This window comes from Plectropomus leopardus, chromosome 5 (assembly GCF_008729295.1).
Source record: "Plectropomus leopardus isolate mb chromosome 5, YSFRI_Pleo_2.0, whole genome shotgun sequence".
NCBI classification, from domain to species: domain Eukaryota; kingdom Metazoa; phylum Chordata; class Actinopteri; order Perciformes; family Serranidae; genus Plectropomus; species Plectropomus leopardus.
This window is the reverse complement of record NC_056467.1, coordinates 814,275-837,215: the sequence shown is the minus strand read 5'-3', so window position 1 is coordinate 837,215 and position 22,941 is coordinate 814,275. Positions and strand designations below refer to the sequence as shown.

The 22,941-nt window shown below is 40.3% G+C and overlaps 1 protein-coding gene across 1 annotated transcript; it reads right to left on the bottom strand.

The window, feature by feature from the left end:
* Window positions 1-4,207: 4,207 nt before the first annotated feature.
* On the bottom strand, window positions 4,208-22,459 carry clip3 (CAP-GLY domain containing linker protein 3). Its single transcript, XM_042486087.1, has 15 exons — window positions 22,383-22,459; window positions 17,358-17,798; window positions 15,841-15,980; window positions 12,762-12,855; window positions 12,107-12,268; window positions 11,904-12,022; window positions 11,258-11,494; window positions 10,253-10,303; window positions 9,866-10,001; window positions 9,598-9,753; window positions 9,383-9,514; window positions 9,161-9,284; window positions 8,527-8,594; window positions 8,197-8,269; window positions 4,208-8,030 (listed from the first exon to the last, which is right to left on the bottom strand). The coding sequence occupies exons 2-15, from the start codon at window positions 17,773-17,775 to the stop codon at window positions 7,976-7,978; spliced, it is 1,965 nt and encodes a 654-aa protein (XP_042342021.1). The 5' UTR covers window positions 17,776-17,798; window positions 22,383-22,459; the 3' UTR covers window positions 4,208-7,975.
* Window positions 22,460-22,941: the final 482 nt, after the last annotated feature.

The window sequence follows — 22,941 nt, the reverse complement described above, 5'->3', positions numbered from 1 at the left end:
GCTCCATCTTAAACAAACTTCAGGTAAATTGAAGCACATTGTGCTGATAATAGTCCAACCTCTCCTGACTGCAGGACTCTGACTTCAGCTTCTGTCAAACTTCTGTGCTGTTAATCATTTTACTCAGGAATTAAAAACTTTTGAGTCGGCCTACTTCTCCTATAGCTGCCAACAGCCAACATTCACAGTTAGAGAAAGGCTGAAAATAAGCTCATGTGCTTGTGGCCCCGGGCCCCCAAAACATTACATCTGCCCCTGGTAATAATAATGCGTCCGATGCGTCCTGCTGTTTCTAAATAATTCATCCAAAGTCTGATTAAAGCTGAAACTAACACAAAGTCGTCTGTAGAGTCTAAAGACGCAGGCCGTTGGACATGTCTGCACGCTGGAGCGGTCTGTCGGACATTTCCGCACTGGTGCGGGCTGTTGGACATGTCCACGCGGAATCCGTTTGTCCTGGATAGGACCAGGTTTCGGTCCGGATCCGGACTTTGGTCCGCCCCTGCTCGAAGTAGTTGGTTTGATTTTAAGTAATACTAAATTTTAAATACATGACAAACTTACACAGCAAAGTTATTTAACATTGACTTGTGTCTGATAAAATTTGAGTGAAAATAAAGTATTTATTTAAAAAAAAAAAAAAAATCCCTCAAAATGTGAGTAAAAGCAATGGACAGGAGAGGTAGAAAAACAACATCAAATTCTTTATTATATTCATAGAGTTATTATTCGAAGCATTTCCATGCTGATGAGAAGAAGATACACATATCGAAAAACCCAGATGAGAAAATACTGAGAGAGAAAGTTACAGAGAGAGAGAGCATGCAGTGAGTATCTTAGGATGAGGACGTCCGATGCTCGTTCTCCCCTGTTTCCTCTTTAACGTCCGTCAGCTTCACGCGCTTTTAAAACAGGAGTTACTCACACACACACGGACTGTAACCGAGCACAAAGTAACACACACACACTACAAAACCGGAGAACAAAAAGTACACTTAGTGAAGTTATCAAAATATAGGCTATATACTGTATATTCTTAAGACGTATTGATGTTAAAACAACCAGTGCTGAGTTAGTTTCTATGAGAAGGACTTCAACATTATATTCTCAGACACGTACACTGATCGGTTATAGGAGTTTAAAAGGACTAAACTGGTGAATGTTTTAACTCATCAACTAGAAATCACAAAATTTCTGCCGATCATTCTCCAAATCATCCATCAATGTTTGATTGATTTATCTGAAAGTTATGCCACCAGGTGGAGGTGAGGCAAATTACATAAACGTGACTAAATATTGACCAAGCTTCTGCAGCGTGTTGATTTTCTTAGAAATAAACAGGAACCAAAGACTGCCTAAAAAAAGAGGTAATGAAACAAAAAAACTCGAGGAATAATATGGAAGTGAATCAGCAGAATAAAAGTTTAAATACAGTCGTTTATAGTTAAAGAGCTAAAACGGGCAAAACACAGCCTTAACACCAGAAGGAAAGGTTGGCACTGTACGTTTTTGCAAACCACAAATACATTATATTTGCATGTTTCGTACGATCATATCAGCGGTTTTAGGTGACGTAGTATATGAGCCTGACTCGGTCGTGGACAGGATGGTGGTCGGCGTGACGCCTGCCAAACTGAGGACCACTGTTTGATACATTTTAAGTGCCAAATGTGGATGTTTTGCAGCGACCCACTGTTTTTCCTGCAGGGATAGTGGAATGACAAGTGGTTGTTTTGTTTTGTTTTTGTGTTGCCAAAAACGGGTAATTCAAACTCAGTTTGTTTCAACATCCATATGGGAAGCAAACAGCAGGCTCCCGCGTGAAAGTCCAGGGTTTGTTGGGCACATTTACCGCTGTAATGACACATATTCCTCCAGCTAGCAGGGAACTTTCCCACAACGCTGGCAAACGTTACCTACAAGTTACAATAATGTTTTAAAGAAAACATTTTAATTTAATGTTCAAAGAACATTTTTATGATGTTTTCAAACAATGTTCTCGTAAGGTTTGATGCTGACTAAGATGTAACGTTACAACTGCAACATTCTGAGGATGTTTTGGTGATGTTGAGAGGTGACAGAGCATATTATGTTTTTTAATAAAACGTTCTCACAATGTTATATGAGAACAAAGCAACATGCAGAACATGTTACTGAGGCCTGAGACAACAGACCATTTTTTATTAAATGTTACTGTAATGTGATGTTAACAAAAAACAAAACATTTTCATGATGTTTCCCGAGAATGTTACCCTAACTTTAAGAAGAACGTCCGAAAACTAAAAGAAAACTGGCCACTGAAAACATTACTAAAACATTGCATTGTACCATTCTCTGAATGTTTTAGAACCACAAATTGCTAACTGGGCTGCCACAACAGCTGGCTTTTTGCATCATGTCTCACAAAATCATTGATCAAATGACGATACTTGATGAGTTGGGAACGAGAATAGACCGACTCCACGTGCTGCAGACAAACAAACAACAAAACGGGTTGTATTTTAGCAATTCCTCACTTTTTATCCAACAAACATTAGTGTTTTTAAGCGAACCACCGCAGTTTATACAGCATGCCACATAACACCCTTGTTTTTCTGCCAGTATAATGCCATAAAAGCTAAAATTTTAAGCCAAAATTGAATCTTTTTCTAACCATAAAAGTGTTTTTGTGCCTAAAAATAACAACACATAACCACAGCGTTAATTCAGCATCGTCGCTTAATAATAACGAGCAAATGTAACGTATCCGTGGTTTGCATGGTTGTACAATTCCAACACTTTTTTTCTGGCAACTGTGTTGCAAAACCAGTGAAGTCCTTTAAATGTAGCAAATCAAACCGAGATTATGTCATGAAAAGCGTATGTGACGTTTTGTCTTGAAATTATTAACCAGAGACTCACTAGTGACACTTAGTGGCTGAACCAGAGAAAGCTCCACATTTACAGGAACACCATGTTCAAACCAACAGAGGCTTCACTGGGACACATTGACTGTACCGTACGTTTACTGTACAAAGACGAACCTCACCATCACTGTGGTCCACTGACGTCTATGTTCACCGAGGATGGAGGAGTCAGCGCATCCTGACTCTGTGCAGCTTTAGCATTGAACATTTGTAGCAAAAAACATGTTTTTTGTGAGTGAAAGTATAAATAGATAAAAACAGCAACATGTGGTTGTTACTTAAGTTCATCAGGCTCTTTTGTTCAGGTTCGGATGGGATGGCAGGGGACAGGTAGCCAACAGCATGAATGTAAAGGTAAAGCTGTGAGTCATCTGCATATCGTGATGTCAAAATTTTCAGATTTTTGATTAAATTGTCTTGCAGAACATTTTTAGGAGAATTTCAGTAACTGTGAGTCCTCAGAAAAGTGTCTCAAAATAAGGTTTAGGTGGAATTAATTTAGTTTTCCTGATTAACTGTAAACTTCAGAGCAATACATTTGAGAAATTATGTATTCCACGCTACCTTGTCAAAATTAGTTGCAATTTTCCAGGACAGATTGTAGCTTTCAGGAAATTGCAGTAAGTTCTCTCACCTTTTAGGACATGTTCGCGCCTGCAAAGTTATATTTCCAAATTCCAATATGTCCAATGAAGGTGATAGCCCTGGATTCTGCAAGTGCTTTGCATCTAACAAGCTGAATAAATCAGCCAATAAACCCTGTGACATAAGTGCTAACGGTGCAGGAGTTCGTGTTCAAAATGCTGAACTGACGAGTACTCTGTTCACCAATCAGGATGCCACATAACTCGAGCCATGACTCATAACAAAGCGTATGAGTTTGGTGAAGTACGACCTGCACCGTTGATCTTTTATCATCTCATTTAGATAAGCTTTGAGTTTATAGGCGAAAAGTTTTGCTCCAATCACAGCCCCACTAAAAATGCGCAGCTGGTTGAGCTAAATCGAGCACCTGATGAGTGTAAAGCGCTGTAGTTATCGTTTGTATAATGTTGAAGCTGATTCCACGGGCACAAAAAGAACAATTATCAACAGCAAGTGTGCAGGAGCAACCACGAGGTGTTTCCTGTAGCCGAGGCTGCGGTGCGCAAAGAGCAGCTCAGAGAAAACTCAACAACAAAGTTCAGTTACGTGGATTTTGCTGAGCTCTGAATTCACACAACCAGAGTGACGACCCAGTCACCAGAGGAAAAAGGTTGGCATTGTTCATTTCTGCATCTCACAAATGCATTGTATTTGTACGTTTCATACACAACGTATCAATGTTTCCAAAGTGACGTAGCATATGAGCTGAATTTGTCATCCGGAGATGGAGGGAAAAGTGTGTGGTGTGGTCTCTAGGAGAGATGTCTGCCAGGCTGCAGACCACTGTTCGAGACCAACAAACACCGTTTTTGGGTGATTTTTGGCGAGCAAACTTTGGTGTTTCTTAGCGACCCATCGTTGTTTTTCCTGCCTGGGCAGTGCTTGAAAAGTGGCTGTTTTTTACCATCACTGCATTTCCAGCAGGATTGTGCCAGCAAAAGCAGGTATTTTAAGCCAAACATGATCTTTTTCTGACCATAACTCAGTGGGTTTTGCGCCTAAATCTAACCGCATGCTGAAATGCAACAAAAGTTTCAGTGTTTCTTTTTATATTAATGCACAAATGCAACAGAAATGTTTGCAGAAATGTGCAAGGACATTTATTCTGGTGACTGGCTCAAAACTAAAGAACAAAGTTTCTCACTCGAGCCTCTAACTGACCGTCTTCAGGAGCTGGTGGATTTCAAAACTAACAAACCAGTTTGGGGATTTTACGAAAATTCAAGAGTTTTCTCTTTTTAAACTCTCTTACAGGAAAGATCATAAACAATGTGGATTTCAAAACACAATATTTGGGATTATATACAAAAATAAAGTTATCTGGAGTTTTTTTTTGGAGTTTTACGTCCAAAAAATATATGATTCATAATCAAGTCTTTCTGGAATTGAAAACCAAACATATGTCTGAATAAATGTTGACTTATGGACATAAAGTGAGGATTTCACACGTAAAACCTGAAATACGTGTTTGTCATTCATAGTATTAGACAGCAAACTTTTGATCTCCGCAGCAGAGCGTTTTTTGGTTAAACTGTGTATTCACACGTTGCTGTGAACACTTCATCGCAAAGACACAAAAAGTCTCACAAGCTCTTGAACTTTTGACTCCACCAGCTCCCGCAGTGTAAAAAGACTGATTTCTTGGACTCGTCTGCGTGAACTTTTGTCGTCTAAGCGTCTCGGCGGCGGCAGCCTCGGCCGTCAGAGTGTGAGCGTGTTCATCTCTCTGTATCAGTGCGCTTACAGAGTGTGAAGAGACATTAACGCAGGAACCATGTCCACACAGAGATAGGTACACTGTTTACATATTGCTGTTTTCAGTTACGCACACATTTCGAGAGAGATTTTTAACATTAAGCAAACACACGTAGATTAACTCGTGTTTTGTCTTTTTCGCAGATGCTCACATTCACAAAAGGAAGCAAAGTTATTTAAATGGAGAGAGAGAGAGAAGGATGAGAGAAGAGGGGGAGAGAAGCGAAGAGGGAAACTTTTACAAATCTCTGGAGAGCTTAAATTTCTTTTTGAGGAAATTAAAAACCTGGAGATGGAGGAGATGAATGTTTGATGGGGGGACATGAAGTTGTATTACTATTATAAACAAATATTCATCTCCAAACGGAGCAAATGTTGTCTTAAAGCTGACTTTACCTTTAAACGAAGGTTATTTTCAGACGCAATGTGATGGCAGCAACACAAAAAACCTTAATATCACATATAACGGGGCTGAAAACACTTTTGATTTTTAAGTTGCATCAAAGAAAATCATTGTTTTGGGTCTGTTAGCACTTTTGGTTAACTACAGATTGCAGCTCCTCTTAAGATTTCTATAATATACTGTGTTTAACTCTAACTAGATGGACTAATGTTTCTATTTGGCAACACACTGATGATTATCATTATGACAGTTCTGAGGCATAAATCACTATAATGTCTACAGTTCTTTATCTAAAAGCTAAATAAACTTTTTTTCTCGGTTTGAAAACCGATGAAGCAAAAACTGTTTTCTGTTTGTTCAGATTTGTTACGAAAGACACAAATAAAATGTTGGCATCCACATGAACTTCAGAGCAGCGTTACCTGTACAGTGAGCGACAGGAGACATTTGAGCGTGTTTACACCCGGTATTAAACAGCATTTCGGTGATCGGGACACGAGTGGACAGTCGAGACACATCTAGGTTCACGATGACCAGCTGTGTTCAGATATCATTACTACCTAAATTACTTATAACTCCTTTTATCAAAATAAGCGCATGCACGCAGGTTTTTTAAACACTGCCAGTAGCAGACAAGTTTTAAAATTTTTTTTATGTGTCAAGTGTGCGACAGACCAGAGAAAAGGTAAACAGCAGCGCTGGCCGCTTGGGATCGGATCACCCAGAAATGCACGTAAATAGCAGGTGTAAACATCCTCGTAGAGACCAAGAACCTTTTTCTTATCGATGGTTGAATTTATGACCGTTAGATACATAAGATAAAAAAATATAACTGACTGTAACACTGTGATAAAATACAAGAAAGTCAGTCGTTGATTAACCCTGTTTTCAGTTTGACATCTGAGATTAAAGCATGCAAGAGATTAAAATTCCTCACACGCAGGCGACGTTTATAAAGGCGTTTACAGTCGAGTTCTTGGTCTCAGATGAGGAAGCAGCCAGATCTGGATCCAACACCAGAAACAGAAGCGATTTCACACAGTGACTACGTTTACATGCACGCTAATATTCCAGTATTGTTTCAAATATGACAACGCTTTGATCCAGGTTATGTCATTAATGGAGCATTTTCTGATTAAGACACGCAGGATAAGCTGACTTTACGGTCAGCTCTGTGCACAAACCGCCTCAAAAAAAGAAAAAAGTAAAGCCCACATTTCTGTCTGGAAGGAGAAACACGCCGACATTAAAACATAATGGTAGACTTGTATATCAACAGGTTTTTGCACAAATATCACAGCGCCGACCTTTTCAAGAGGCTGGTTGAAGGAATAAAAGACGAAGGCTGTTTTTAAATGGTCAAACATGTCAAATACTGGTAGATAATGTTGAAAAAAACCGAATTAATTTTGACTCAAATAAGTAAAACAGCAGTTGCCATCAGCACTTTTCTATGTTTTGATGTGATTAAGTGGAATTTGCACGGCTGCAGTTAAATGTGAATATTAGTAGAATATTCGCTTTCATCAGATCAGCAATAACAGCTTACTAGAAATATTGTCTGTTTTTTAGAATAGGGGCAAAAACAGGAAGTTTGTGTGCATGTAAACATATTCAGTGTTGAAACTGAGATGCAGTTTCCAGCATCGCAGGTAGAAGATTAATGCTTCCTCACAGCTGTCACATCAGCCCAGTACGATGAGCAGGATCATGTACAATCATTTGTTTGGCAAACGTCATTATTGTCTGTGTTCAGGTACTTATGCCTGTGTATGCATACATATGAGAGCTGCAAACAACGGCTCAAAACACCAGCGTTATTTCCTAATTTTAAGCTAGATGGTGCAAATTTGGTGAGACCCAAATCGAACAGCAGCGAAAGAACGAAACATGCAGCAGCACAAACGGATGTTGTGTGTTTTTTTTGTTATCCTGAAACAAAGGCGGATAAAGCCGAGACAACGAGATGTTGAAACTAAATGATAAGACGTGTAAAAGGGTAAAGAGTATTTTCGGGTGGATTGCTTTAGCAGAGCTCCTCAGTTTCTTTAAAGGAATGCAGGACATTTTGATCGGATACAAGGCACTATAGATTTTGCTATAGAACGGCTAAATTAGAGGGCTGAGAGGGAGAGGGATTCACTACGAGAAGTCTGACTGACGAAAGTGAACTCTGAAGAGATTGAGAGAGGAGAGCAAAAAGTAAAGGATGAAGAGAGAGAAGAGATTGATCTGGTGAAGGAGGAGGAAGAGGAGGAGGGCGTGGTTAGGACTGCATCTCAGCACGCAGCATCCACGGAAACCAACAGCAGAACAGCAACCTGCAGGAGGAGGAGGAAGGAGGAGAAGGAGGAAGAGGAGGGAGACGTGACATGACATGAATGCAGCGTTAACCGACAAAGATTATTTAATATTTTCAGCAGAAGGTCAGAACTGGAGGTGAACAGCTGTGTTGTGAACGCAGCCTGACGGGCTGCGCGTGCTCACCTGGATATGGAGCTCTCGGAGGTCAGGTCTTTAGGAGAACGCACCGTGTTGAAGTTACGCTTCGGCTGTGACACTGAAGGACACAAACAATCACACGAGAGAGATTAACCCCTCAGAGCCCGCTTTAATATCACACACACTCGCACAAAATAGTTTTTTCAAAATTAAATTTTTAAAAAAATTACAAATTAATAGTATTAATAAGACGTAATAAGGTACAAAATAGTAAAAGACAAATTTCAAGGCAAAAGGAAGAGGACCAAAAGCTGCGAGTCTCCAGCTCTACACTGTACATCGGTGTGATACAACAGTACAAAGACAGAAACTTACTGGTGACTTGGTGGACTTTCTTCACCATAGAGCTGTCGTTCGGTGAGCCGTCTTTAGGGCCTCCGATTCTGACAAAACAACAAAAACATTTTACCTTTCATGCGCTAAACTGTATTAGTAATGAGAAATGAGAAACTTTAGTCAGATCTCATTCCAGTTGTCAAATACCGCCATTTTTGCAATGCTTTCGTCGTAAGTTTCCAATGCCAAAAGCCACCTTTCGCATCGCCTTGAAAGCCAAACTCGTGAAATACGTCCACCCTGTCCGTGCTGTCGGTGTACGAGCACGATGCCAAAAACCACCTTCCATGTTCAACCAGAGCGCGGCTGGAAGGTGTCAGATGAAAACGTGCTCAGACAGAGCTGGTGGTGTTGTTATTGCACGTCGCTGGACAGCTGGACGGCACTGAGTGCGTCCACATGCAACGCACAGGGCGGCGTCACTTAGGAACGCGGCTGGACGTAACCGTTCATGTGCACACGGTCTGCATTGGTTGTGTTGCAGTAACGCTATCCCCGAACGCCAGCAGACGCAACAGGATGCCTAAGGTGTGATATTTAGATGCAAAGCGGCAACATGTGACGACCTCGAAAAAAGAACATGTTGGAAACTTCCAGGTTTGAGGTGTCTCACCTCTGGACCCGGGAGGGCGGAGCAAAAACTCCATATTTGGGCAGGCAGCTGAAGTAGCGGACTCCAAACACCGAGCCGTCGTGTTTTCCCGTCGCCTGATCCAACTCGATACCAAACCAGTAACCTGCAGGGACACAATGAATCACACAATGTTAAGAATTGCTAACGCGCTTTTTGCGCTATCAGCGGTCCCGAGAGCGAGCTGAGGCCCAGCAGACAGACCTGGAGCGAAGTCGGTCTTGCCGTAGAAGCGGACGATGCCGTGTTTCTGTCCGGCCACCAGAACATGATCTCCAACTTCCACGTTCAGTCCCTCCGGATCCAGACTGGCTACTGATGCTTTCTTCTTCTGGGCTGAAAACGCAAAGCAGACGAGCATACAGAGTTTCACACCGGATGCATCAATAAATAACAAACTGTATGTTGTATTTATTTACCTTTCTCTCTCTCCTTCTCCTTCTTCTCTTTCTCCTTCTTGGTCTTTCCGGCGAGGCGGGAGGCCAGGTCCATTCGGGGGGTTCTGGGAGTGGAGGTGACGGATGAAGGTGTCTGATCCACATTTTTTGAAATCTTTGACACCGGGGCAAAAATCCCTGCAGGGCAGAAAAAAACCACAAACACACTGAAACCTCAAAGCCTGCAAACACAGAACAACACCGTCATCCTGCTGGAGTCGTGAAGAATAAAAAAACTCTCAGCTGTTACCTAGTTTAGGAGGGCAGATGAAGTAGCGAACGCCACCCACACTTCCATCGTTCTTTCCCTCCGGCTCGTCGAGCTCCACGCCGACCCACTGACCGCTGGCAAACTCTGTGGTACCACAAAACCTGAGAGTGCCAGTCTGAGAGAGAGACACACACAGAGATAAAAACAGAGATAAGGAGGCTGGAAACATGACTGCAGAGATCCATCGGCTGGTTAGGTTGCATGAAGGCAGCTGTGGTTTATGAAGGGGAAAGGGAGACGTAACATCGACGCCACAGATGGTGTGCATGTGAACAGGTTTTAATTTGACAGGAGAGGACATGTTGTCAGAGTGGTGCAAGTCAGTTCAGTTAGTCTACGTTCCAGCCGGCGCCCGCTCCAACCAACCTGTCTGAGGTTTGCAGCCGGGCTGTCGTCTCGGCTCTCGTCTCTCTGGAGCTACAGAGCGAGAACACACTGTTCAGAGCTCATACAGTGTGAGGGCGGGAAGGACAACACAACTGCAACTTTAAACGGACAGTTCGGACCTTTTGAAAATGGGTTATATGAAGTGCTTATCTATTGTCGATGTATTACAATGATACTCAACTTGCGGGCCAGATATGGCCCCCAGTAGGGTGCTGTGTGGCCCCTGAAACAATTTCTAATTCACTATAAAAATAAAGTGATTCACACTGGGAATTGTTGTGTATTTTTAGTATACATCAGATGCAAAAAAAGTGCCAGTGGAGGATCGCCCCAACAGAGGTCCCGGCTAAGCCCATAATGTCCTAAAATCCTAGAAATGTCCTAAAATCCTAGAAATATCCTAAAGTCCAAGAAATGTCCCAAAATCCTAGAAATATCATAAAATCCTAAAAACATTCTAAAATCCTAGAAATGCCCTTAAATCTTAGAAACCCTAAAATCCTAGACATGTCTGAAAATCTGAAAAATTTCCTAAAATCCTCAAAACATCCTAAAATCTGAGAGATTATGTAAAATCCTAGAAACATCTTAAAATCCTAGAAATGTCCTAAAATCCTCTAAACATCCTAAAATCCCCCTCCCCAAAATCCTAAAATCCTACAAACATTCTAAAATCTGAGAAACCTCCTAAAAGCAGAGAAACATCGTAAAATCTCAGAAACGTACCAAAATTTAAAGAATGTCTAAAAATCTGAAAAACATCCTAAATCCTGAATATGTCCTACAATTACAGAAGCATCCTAAAATCCTAGAAATCTCTTAAAATCCTAGAAACGTGTTGCGGCTGCGACTGGCCCCTGGCCTCCTGTCATTTTGCAAAAGTGGCCCCAAGCAAAGCAAGCTGAGAATCTCAACGCGCCGCCAATGTGGAGAAGGAGTCAGTTTTCAGCCGCTTGAGTGCATCGACACATTTTGTCCTCTGACCTTCATGTCGTCCAGGACGACGCGATCGCCCAGCTTCAGCCCCAGCGAGGACAGCATCAGGTTTCCTGGGATGTTGTCGTAGTTGGGTAACGTGGCTCTAGGGAGGTTGCAGCTCAGAGGGACGGCGTCCAGCAGCAGCTGTTTCAGCTCTTTGGCCACCATGGCGGCCTCCGCCTTGTCCAAACTCATGTCCATCGGGTCAGGAACCACCTCCCCTGGAACCTGGCCCTTATCGTTCTGCAGAGAGAGAGAGCAAAGACGGGAACAAATAAGGCAGCGGCACACTTCTTCAGTCAGATTAAGTATTTGGTTTTGAAGTCAGGGTTTCAGAGTGCACAGCTACGTTCAAGTACAAGAACAGAGTCATGAGCATGATGGATTTTTAAGTCAATGGGAGAAAAAACGTCTAAAGAAATGCGTATAAAATGATGCACGAGGTATCCTGAATATTTCAGTCTGACGTGATGGCTGTGAAAACCAACCAAGATGTTATTTTTTTGTTTTTGTTTCTTGATGTTTAAAAGGTGCTCAAAAAAAGACCAAAAATAAAGATGGCATGACGGATACTTAACGGAGAATAAAGTGAAACCAAACGAAAATTCACTAAACTTATCAGGCTACAAAACAGAAATCGAAGTGTTTTTACCCGGACAGTGGGGTTGGCTCCGTGCTCCAGCAGACATTTGACTGCACCCAGACAGAGGTTGGAGGCAGCGATGTGGAGAGCTGTGCCATAGTGGAAATCGCTGCAGGTGGAGTTCAACACTGTGGAGACAACAGCAGAAGAAGAGTTCACGGACGAACTTTCGGTCCCGAGCTTCAATCTTAGCGCGATCTGTTTGCGTGTACCTCTGGGTTTAGAGGCTTTAAGCAGGACTCGGATCAGTTCTGGGACGTCGAAGTAAGCGGCGTAGTGCAGAGCGTTCATGTTGGTCCAGCGGCTCCTCAGACTCACGTCGGCGCCCAGAGCGATCAGCTGGCTGCTGAGACGCAACGCAGCCGCCGGGTCGCCTGCACATAAAGCAAGGACAAAACTAAGATGAGCAGAAAGCACCAACGAACCAAACGCCACCTGTCACATCACAGATTATACGAATCGCCCTGAGCTCTGAGTGAGCTGATGTTACACTCAGTGACGTCGAGCAACCATCAACATTAAATTAATGTGAAAATATGTCAAACTTTGAAGTCAGTTTTCACCAACTTTTGCTTTGAATAATGTTAATAATTAGAGTGTATTAGTGATAATGTTGAGATACGGTCTGTTAGTCGGACGAAACAAACGTTATAATAGGTGTCACTACTTGAGTAAAGAATCTGACTTCCTTTTTTGGCTAAACAGTTGACATTTTTTATTAAAGTAAGTTTAATTAACAAACAAATTGAAAGATAAAGGAGCACCAGACTGTTCCTTTCTCTGATTACCTTCCTACGAATGCTGCAGCGCAGCTGAACACGGTGAGTCAGACCGACTGATTGGATCCATATTTTAAAAATATCTTACCGACTCCATGTGCTCCGGCCTTACAACTGTAGTGAAGCAGCGTCATGTCGGTCAAACCATCGCGGTCGTTCACATGGCAACCGCGCTTCAGGATCTGGGACAAAAAACAGACAGTTTTTTGGATAGTTTAAAGGCAACATTTTGTTCACCTGTCCCAGTATCATCTTTAGTTAATTTGTGTTCCTTGTGGGAAAACACAAAACAAAAGACTCATCTCGGGAGCAGAGTTAGTCAATTTAGTGTGCTCCTAGTTTCCTTAATGATTGTTCTTCAATTAATTAAACACAGCTTTCCTTACTGTTCATTAAACACTATGGGTGTGGCATTGGTGGCTCTGTCTCGTCTGTTATCAGGAGCTTATTACTAATTCCAAGAGGTTCTCCCTTAATCCAACATCAGAGGGTTAACATTTATTTTAGGAGCATCAGGAGGTTATCATGTATTACAAGAGGTTATCATTTATTTCAATATCAGGAGGCCATTCCTTATTCCAGTATCAGGAGGTTATTAGTTATTCCAAAAGGTTATCACTTCCAGCATTAGTGTTTATCATTTATTCCACTTTCAGGAGTGTATGACTTATTTCCATGTCAGGAGGTTATTACTTATTCCAACATCGGTAAGTTATTAATTATTCCTAGAGGTTATCACTTATTCCAGTATCAGGAGGTTATCACGTATTTTAATATAAAACAGTTATTACTGATTCCAATATCACTTATTTTCACATAGATTATTACTAATATTTGTTTATTTAATATAAGTATTTGAAAGTATATAAAATTTTAAATTCTTTTACATATTTGTGGCAGTTTGTGAACAAGTGAAACCCAGGAAAATCTGCATCATGGTTGTTGAAAATTGTGATAAAGATATATTTTGTAATAAACAGATACTATTTTGAAAGTGTGCTTTCAGTAAATGACTAAAATACAAAAAACATTTTCAATTTTTCTTTAAAGTTCTTCAAATCTACCAGCCAAATTAAAATTAAAATAACCACATGAGGCTTTAGACTAACTTTTTGGAGGTAATTGGCACACAAAATATGACATGAAAGGTCAGCTTGATTGTCTGGATGAGCCTTCAGCTCATTATTCTGTCTGTTTGTGAGTCATGTCACTGTTTTATTCCTCCAGGCTGAGTCAGCGTCCTGCTGAGTCATGGTAGAGCCTCGGTGACTTTCAGTCTGTCTCTTCCTTCGTTTCCACTCATCTCTCTCTCCCTCTGCACCACTTTCTCCCTGCTCTCTCTCTCTCTCCATCGTTTCAAGTCTTTGCAGCCATTTTAACTGGGTCAGCATCACCGTGTTTGTGTGTGAGCTCGTATTACTGTCATTGTGGGGACTCATCTCTGACTGAAGAGTTTCACCAGGTGAACTATTAAATTTAAGAGTTCAGATGTTGTTTTTGGTGAAGGGTAGGGTTAAGATCTGTGTAAAGCAGGCAGTGGTTGAAGTTAAAGTTAGGGTGTGTCTCCATGGAATAAATTCTCTTACACGACAAAAATGCTAATGCACAACCTAATCACCGGAAAAAAAGTTTGAATTTTATGTTCCTGCAAACCATGAATATTTTAAGTTTGCATGTTGTGTAGCAGATCTGATGAATCTTTCCTAACACTGTGCTTAAGACAACAAAAGCTTCCTTGTTTAAGTAAAAGATCATATTTTGGCTTAAAATACTTGATTTTAGGGACACAATCTTTGCTGAAAAAAAAAAAAGATTTCTCAGTTACTTTTTCTTTTCGTGGCATTGAATATCCCTGGTTGAAAACAGCAATGGGTCACTAAAAACACATTTGGTGGTTCAAAGGCTGCTGGAAACACAGCAATAATTCACTAAAAAACAACTGTTTTTGTAGCTTGTTGGTCGTAAACGATGTTCTGCAGCTTGCAGGCGTCTCGCTGTGCATCCACCTTCCTCTCCTCTGCATGACAAAGTCAACTCAAACATACGTCACTTTGAAAATATTGACTGATACGTATGAAACCTACAAATATAACATACTCGTGGTTTGCAGAGACATTTTCTTGTGGCTATTGGGCTGGTTGGGCTGTTTAATCTTTAAACTGCCTGTTTGGCAGTTATTAGCAGCTTTAATTTTATTATTATTATCATTAAATTCAGATTGTTATTTTTGCCTCAAACAGAAAGAAACGTGGGATGTTAAGTCCGGCATTCGGGCTTTGCTCACGCTGCTCCAAGAGGTTCATTGTTCATTATCCGTGTGTGTGTGTGTGTGTGTGTGTGTGTGTGTGTGTGTGTGTGTGTGTGTGTGTGTGTGTGTGTGTGTCCAGAGAGTTGAATCTGGGTCAATGTGACAATGACGGCTGAGTGTGGATTCAGGCTCCGTGCCAGGACGACACCGCCGTGACTGCTCAGAGGTCTGAGGGCCTGTGCAGTGCTTTAGACTCAGAATGACCTTTTTTCACGTTTTTACCACCAAACCAGCAGGCACGAAACCTCCGTGTCATATTTGGCTTGGGGTTGAAATCTACTTTTATTATTTGTAAAGCAGTCTTTAGTGTGTTTAGTGACCGAGAGCAATCCCCATATTTAACGTTTCCAATTATAATGTCCAGAAAAGATATGGACTATTGAGCTCATGCACTCAGCAAGTCTTGGATCTTTGGATATCCAAAAATGACGTCCTCACTACATATTTGCATTGACATCTATACAATGTCCAGAAAAGACATATAAAAAACTTTCATTCTGGCTCCCCTGAGGACATCCTCTGGATGAGATGACAAAAAAAAAGCTCTAGGGGGGAAAAGACAAAACTATGGAAAATGAAAAAAGCAGAAAGCTATGGCAAAATTGTATTTATAGCAAATTATCATAATATTTGTATATTACAGATGTTACAGATGTTTAATAAAGTAAAGAATTACTATAATTTTAAGCACTTTTTCCAGGTTGTATTTATTTTTTCTGTTAATTTTATTTAAATAAAATAAAGTGATTAATATAATAATAAAGTTTGACTGATTTTGCTCAGTGCTGAAGAGAAACTGACACAAAAACACAGATGAAAATATTTCACTTTGTAGGTGTTTGCGTGAAATCGATCTCACCTCGTTGCCGATGATGTCGATCTTGTGCTGCACTTGAGGAACCCACTGACGCACGATGGCGAACAGCTCCGGGATGGTGGTCCGCGAATCCATGAGGATCTCCAAACAGGCCGGGTCATTGGGGTCGAAGAAGGTGAAGGCTGGACAAGGACATAGATAAGAAAAGTTAGAAATAATAATAATAATAAATAATAATAAATACATTTTAAAAAGACATAAAGGAGAGAGAGAGAGATTTAAAAAAATGGAAAATAAAAAATAAATTTCGAATTATAGTTAAATATTTAATTATAATTTAATAAAGTTAATTACATGTACATTTTTGGCATTTTTTTCAGGCCATTTCTTTATTTGTTCGAGGTCATTTTATTGTAACTTTTTACTAGTTCTTTGCTAATTTGAGCTAATTTCTTTGTGAAGTTGATTGCTGTACATGTTTTTAATAATAAAAATAATAATAATAATAACAAATTGAAGACAACATCTCATAATAATAATAGTAATAATAATAAAATGAAAAATAATAAGCAGGATCAGGGCAGAATAAAAGAGAAGTGAAAAGATAAATTAGAAGCTGAATAAATTGTTTTTAAAGATAAGTTAAAAGACTAATTAAAAGACAACATCATTCTATAAAAATATGTTTTAAGAAGTGATTTAAAAGAAGTCACTGATTCTGCAGCCTTATATCTCCTCAGCGGGTGACGAATGAGGAAAAATGAGGTAAATCAGGAGAGCAGAGAGCGGCGAATCACTGCCGAGAAGTTTTTTGTCAAACTCATCGAATCAGAAGTGACCTCTGCAGTTTCTCTTCCTGCCAGCTCTGCAGTCTGAGGCAGGTTTCATTTCACCGAGTAACCGCAGTCGACAACAAACTTCACTTTTCTGAAGCGTCGACAGCTCGGGAAGAGTCGCAGCTTCGAGTTTGGACAGAAAACAGAGTGTCGGGCTGCAGAGGAGGAGGAGGAGTGGCTCCGTGATAATGGAGACATGCAGAGTGAATAATGGAGCCGGCCTGCTCCGAGCCGCTCCGGCGAATACCAATGAGCCTGCCGTCCGGCACACAGTCAGCCCGGAGCCTCTCCGAGCGACCGATCCACTGATACACAGACGCCGTCTGAGATTCACATGCAGCTGCAGCTCCGAAAATTACAGTATACTGAAAAAGTAATTTAATTTTTAAAAACTGAAACTTTCATGTATTGCGTATGCACTGCACGAAATGTTTCAAGCATTTTTTTTTAAAAAAAAAATTATTATTATGGAAAATAAGAAATCCAGTATCTCAAACTATTAGAATATTTCCAAAGATAATTTAAAAAATTATAAGTTTGTTAGGTATGACAGTGTGTGTTTAAGGTGGTATGACAGTGTGTGTTTAAGGTGGTATGACAGTGTGTGTTTAAGGTGGTATGACAGTGTGTATTTAAGGTGGTACGGCAGTGTGTATTTAAGGTGGTATGACAGTCTGTATTTAAAGTGGTATGACAGTGTGTGTTTAAGGTGGTATGACGTACTGTAGTCTTTGGGCAGCGGCGCCTGGGCGGAGGGGTGCACCATGGCTCGGCGCCGCGGCTCGTGAACTGGACTCAGGTACTCGGACACGGACAGCTGCTCGGGCTCCGGCTCGGCGTCTTGCTCCTGGCCGACCTCTGGGTCCTCCTCTTCCTCCCGCTCCTCTCTCTCCTCGCGCTCCTCCTCCTGCTCGTCGTCCTCGTCGTCCTCCACCTCCGTCCTCTCCTCCCCCTCCCTCTCCTCCTCTAGTTCATATTCCTCCTCTTCTTCTTCGTCCTCCTCGTCCTCTTCCTCCTCCTCCTCCGCGTCCTCCTCCTCGGTCAGCGCCTCCTCCTCCTCTTTCTGGACCTTCCCCTCCTCCTGCTCCTCGCGGTCGTGCCTCTCCTTCTCCTGCGCCTCCAGGTTCTCCTCTTTAGTCATGATGAGGGACGCTGCAGCTGGGCCTGTGGGAGGAGAGAGGACACTTTAACTCTTAGAAAACTGGTCATGAAACTGGTTATTTGTTGAAATTAAAATTAGTTAAGGGGGCGGATCTAATCAGAGTTTGACAATAAACAAATATAATGACAATAATAATAATAATAATATTCTGAGAACGATCGTATTTAGGGTTTTCTTTTCAGTGTATTACTAATATAAAGTGGTGAAGGGATGACGTATTTTTGCAGGCCAACCCAGGAGCGTCGCACTGTTTCCCTCGTCAAAAAACCTTCTGGGATTTTCGATTAGCGTCACTAATAATCTCTGTGATGAACACGAATTGATGATGTTTTGTTCAGCGTGATAATCTTCACAGATGAACTCCACTTTTGTGTTTTAAAGACTAAATGAAATCTCCAGAAGCAAAAAGCTGTTTTTAGGCTATAAACCAACTACATCGAGGTCGCACGACTTAAACGTCAAAACTACAAACACAGTGAAAACACGTGAAAACACAATCGAGAAATATTATAAACAGATGAATCTATAAGTTTGACTGTTGCTGTTAAGCTGTAAAGGCGGCGAGCGGGTTTAACGAGTTTCCGCGTCGCTGTGATGACGTCTAAACAAACACTGTAGTCTGATTTAGCCACTTGTTAGCAACCGCATTTTTAAGATGCGTAAAACCTTAAAAGTTCAAAAATCGGGTTTCTACTGAAGTATTTTATGTTGCAGAACAAAACGTCTAAAAAGCTTTAGCCTGTGTTAACCACAGACCTTATTTAAGGAATTTTACCCAGAACACATTAAAAAAAAAACAAAAAAGCCTTTAAGACGAGGGAACCGGAAGTTCAAAATTGCAAACAGACTTCTGCGTTTTAGGACTCGTTACTTCATCGCTCTGTTGGCGGCGTTCTTCTACAGACCGATGAGTAGAAACAAACAAGACGATGGCGAACGCTCGCACGAGAACCGACAGCGTGAATAACCTCAGCAGGGTCCGCAGCACAAACAGCCCGTTAGCTAACGTTGTTGTTGTCGGTATTGTTGCTCGCTCGTGGCGGTTTGTCTGAAACGTGACGTGTAAAATGTTTCTGTGACATCACTTTTCTCACGGGATCATCGTCAGTTTACACGGCGACAAAACTAAATCCACTTTCGAACCAAGTTTCAAAAGTTTTCAGGCCCCCAAAATGTTGTTTTCGTGTGACCGAAAGTCCAAACCAGTACAAAAGTTTAACGTTTCATGCAAGAACCGTTGCCGTGGAAACGGCACTTTAGAGTCACGTGGTCTGAACCATGTCCTAGTCCACGTTCAAGCCTCCTGGTTTGGCTTCTGCATCACCAGACGGGTGCTATCTTTAACTCTGTGTGTGTGTGTGTGTGTGTGTGTGTGTGTGTGTGTGTGTGTGTAAGAGAGAAAACGAGGAGAAAGCTCATTAAGCGACACATCGTTCTGATGTCAGCGGCTGAAAAGGCTAACGCCGGCGCTGCCTGTCCGTCATCAGCTGTCGACGGGCCCGACTGGATTAAACAAAAGGACGAGATGCTAAACTCCACCGAGCAGCCGCTCCCTCCGCCATCGAAGCTCCACCTTCTCCTCCATCATCATCATCATCATCATCATCATCATCATCATCACATCCCACAGAGGGAGGAGAGCCGGCTGCACCAAAATATTCGGATAAACTCAAAGGCAATAAGCAACTTGATTTAGAAATTTATTATTTAAAAGCTAGAGAAAAAATGGGGATAATAATACATAAATAAATGCATAAATAATTGCACGAATAAAAAAGAAATTTAAAAATGAATAAATAAATATGTAAAATTAAATGGTAAATAAGAAAATGGAAAATAAAGGTTAAAAATAATTATTTATATTTTTAATGCGGTTTCTGTTTTTGTTTTATTTTTTATTTGCTTTGATTTGGTTTTTCTGTTTCTTTTTTGTGTGCTAATTCCCAGGTCATTTTCCAGTTTCACTTATTCCTCTCTAATTTCGGCTAATTTCTTGAGAACCTGATCATTGCCGCACGTTTTTGATTTGAGATTGTGATTGATCGTGTCAAGTAAAGCAGGTATTTTGTATTTTGTGAAGTCAAAAACACAACCTGTGTTATGCCGCGCTCACTAAATAACACCGTGGTGATCACGTGAAAACACACGTGTCGTCGTGCTTCCTGCAGAACGAGGAAAACTTCCTGCCGTGGCGTTTAATTCTGTGTCCGTGATGCGGTTTACGTAACGTGAGCCTCAGCTGGCTGATTTCTGCCTGAACAGAACAGAGATCCTCATCTGAAACAGGACTCAGCTGAGAACCACAAAGGTTATGCAACAGCACCGTATGAGTCAGCACCGACACACACACACACACACACACACACACACACACACACACACACAATTAATAACAACAATAACAATAACAATTTACCCGCAAAATTAAGAGTTAACTCTGACTGATACAGGATTTCTGAGGCCCATATCGAAAGTAATATTTGACTCAAATATATATATATTATTAATAATAAAAGAAAATCAAAAATATACAATAATACAATAAATTGGGTGATATGAATTATCTTTACACAAGCAAGAACACAAACACACATCTTTGATGAGGTTTTGACAGAGAAATGTCTTGTGCAGGACATTTTTACAGTTGTGAAATAAATTTATGTTTTTACAGTTTCTGACTGTGATAAATGTCATTTTGACTGTTTGGGGTTTTTTATGGGCCCGCGGGTTTGGAAGCATGTTTTCTTTTAAAATCATTAAATATTTTAAAAGGAAAATAAATCACCTAAAAGTTAAAAGGAGAAAAAGTGCTTCTTTTTTTCAGAAAAAAGAAAAACATGCTAAAAAAAACCCCATCAAACACTTTTTAAATGACCACTATTTTTTAAAGGAAAAGAAAATAAACCACTAAAAATGCCAAAAAAGTTTTAAATGTTTCTTTAATTGAATCACCAAAAACTGCAATTTTTCTAAGAAAAAGAGCTAAAAAAACTTTTAAAGAAAATAATATTGTCAGAAACTTTTTAAAATAACCTCAAATTTAAAATCACAAAAACATGCAAAAAAAGTGTTAACGAAAAAACTAGAATTCACTTAACCAAACATATGAAATATATTCCCTCCCCACTGCTTAAAGAATTATTTGACCTGCCTCCCCTTTTGCAACCCCCCCCCCAAAAAAAATAATGAATAGTCCCTAATAATTTTTTTTAAAAAGTCCTACAATAGTAATAAAAAAATTGCAGTGCAAGTGAAAACAAATGCCATTAAAAGAAATTGCCAAACATTTTAAAAGAAAACGTCAACAAAAATTTTAAAAAGAAAAATAAGATCTTTAAAAACATAAAAGAAAAAAATTGCCAAATATTTTAAGAAAAAAACATTGCTATTTTTATTAAATTGTCAAAACTAACTTCAAAATTACCCGAAATTTTAAAAGAAAAAAAAATTACCAAGGATTTTCAAAGAAAAAAAGTTGTTAAAAAAATCACCAAAAATTTCAAAAGAAAAAAAACATGCCAAAAATTCTTAAAGAAAACATACAATCATTATAAACTCTGTTGTAGAATAAATAAAATGATATGCCCTTCCCTAAACCAAAATAATAATAAAAAAAAAATCATCCCTCTCAGTCCTTAAAGAATTATTTGACCTGCCTCCCTTTTTTTGCAACACCCCTCCCCTCTCATAAATAACGAACAGTCCCTAACAAATAAAGAGCCAGCATGAATGGAACAATGATTCCTGCAGGATGTTATTCTCCTTTCATGACCTTTATACTGAATCCTGTGAATACAGAGACTGGAGCTGCGTGACTCACACACACCGTCCCAGTGGGAATACTGGCCGAGCTGGAAAACACCAGAAACAACCAACAATAATCTAAAACGCAGCCGACACACCCCACATGTTATATCATGTAACACAATATCGCCGTTTAATGCGTGTTTTGGTGATTTGGGGGGTGTAGCAGCACCATGTGATGCGCACCAGCAGGTTGTGAGAGGCGGAGGGAGGCCATGGCAGCATCCTCCTCCTCCTCCTCCTCCTCCATCCGTGCAGCCTCCATTTTACAACAAACCGAAGCGGATCCACCAAATATCAGAAAAACAACCAACAGATGAGGCGGACAGTTTCTTCTGCACAGCTTCAGACATGCAAAAATATGTTTATGGTGCGTAAAAATAAAGAAACGCGAGCTGCAAAGCGCAGGTTTGAGGTTTGTGCCAATGTGCGTAGTGAAGGGCAGGATGGGAAAAAAACGCCCCACTGACAGACAATGAAAACACGCACACGCAAAAAAAACAGCACGCGGAGGTGTGAATCTGGATTTTTCTTGCTGTTAAAAACACGCCGAGCTCGTTTTTCAGACGGTTTTTTGGTGGATTTTGGAGATGAAGAGCAGGTTAATTTCAGAGGTGTTGTTTTGAACAGCGCCCCTCTCCATCCCTCTGCCTCAGCAGCATCTCCATCCTCGCGCACAAACACGAGACACAACACACCGATAAAAACCAACCATCCACACGTCATCTTATAATACAATATTATAATAGTGCAATAAAAGCCGCAGCTGATGCTGTTTTTACCTGAAAACAAGCCGCTGGTTGTTGGTGATGATCCTCTCTGCTCTCTGCTCCTCAGCACAAACAACACTGACGCTCTCTCTCTGTCTCTGTCTCTCTCTGTCTCTGTCTCTCTGTCTGTCTCTGTCTCTCTCTCTTTCCTCCCCCCTCTCTCTCTCATTTAATTCAATTCATGTCGCTGAAGCTTCACTGGCGTCACGTTTGGGTAAAAGAGAGAGACATAAACAGACCAACAATATTCTCTAAAAAAATAATAAATTGATCCCTTAAAAATATTACATACAACACAGTGGCTTAGAACAAAATAATAATAATAATAATAATAATAATAAAACTGGTTTTGTTTTCTTTGGAAAACATAGTAAAAAGGCTATGAGCAACTTGACAAGAAACGTCCTGTAATTTGCTATAATAATAATAATAATTATTATTAATAATAATTAATAATTAATAAAGAAAACACATTCTCCCCCAACTTGGAAAATGTCTTAAATTTAAAAAGTCCTGAATTTCTTTTTTTAAATTATTGATTAAAAAAAAAAAAAAACATTGTATTGTGAAA

Excerpts from the sequence above, each read along its gene's own strand:
- clip3 (XM_042486087.1), bottom strand. The coding sequence starts at position 17,775 with ATGACTAAAGAGGAGAACCTGGAGGCGCAGGAGAAGGAGAGGCACGAC. Across the intron at positions 11,495-11,903 it reads GAGCCAACCCCACTGTCCGG|AACGATAAGGGCCAGGTTCC; the intron begins GTAAAAACACTT and ends CTCTCTCTGCAG. Across the intron at positions 10,304-11,257 it reads TCGTCCTGGACGACATGAAG|CTCCAGAGAGACGAGAGCCG; the intron begins GTCAGAGGACAA and ends CTCGCTCTGTAG.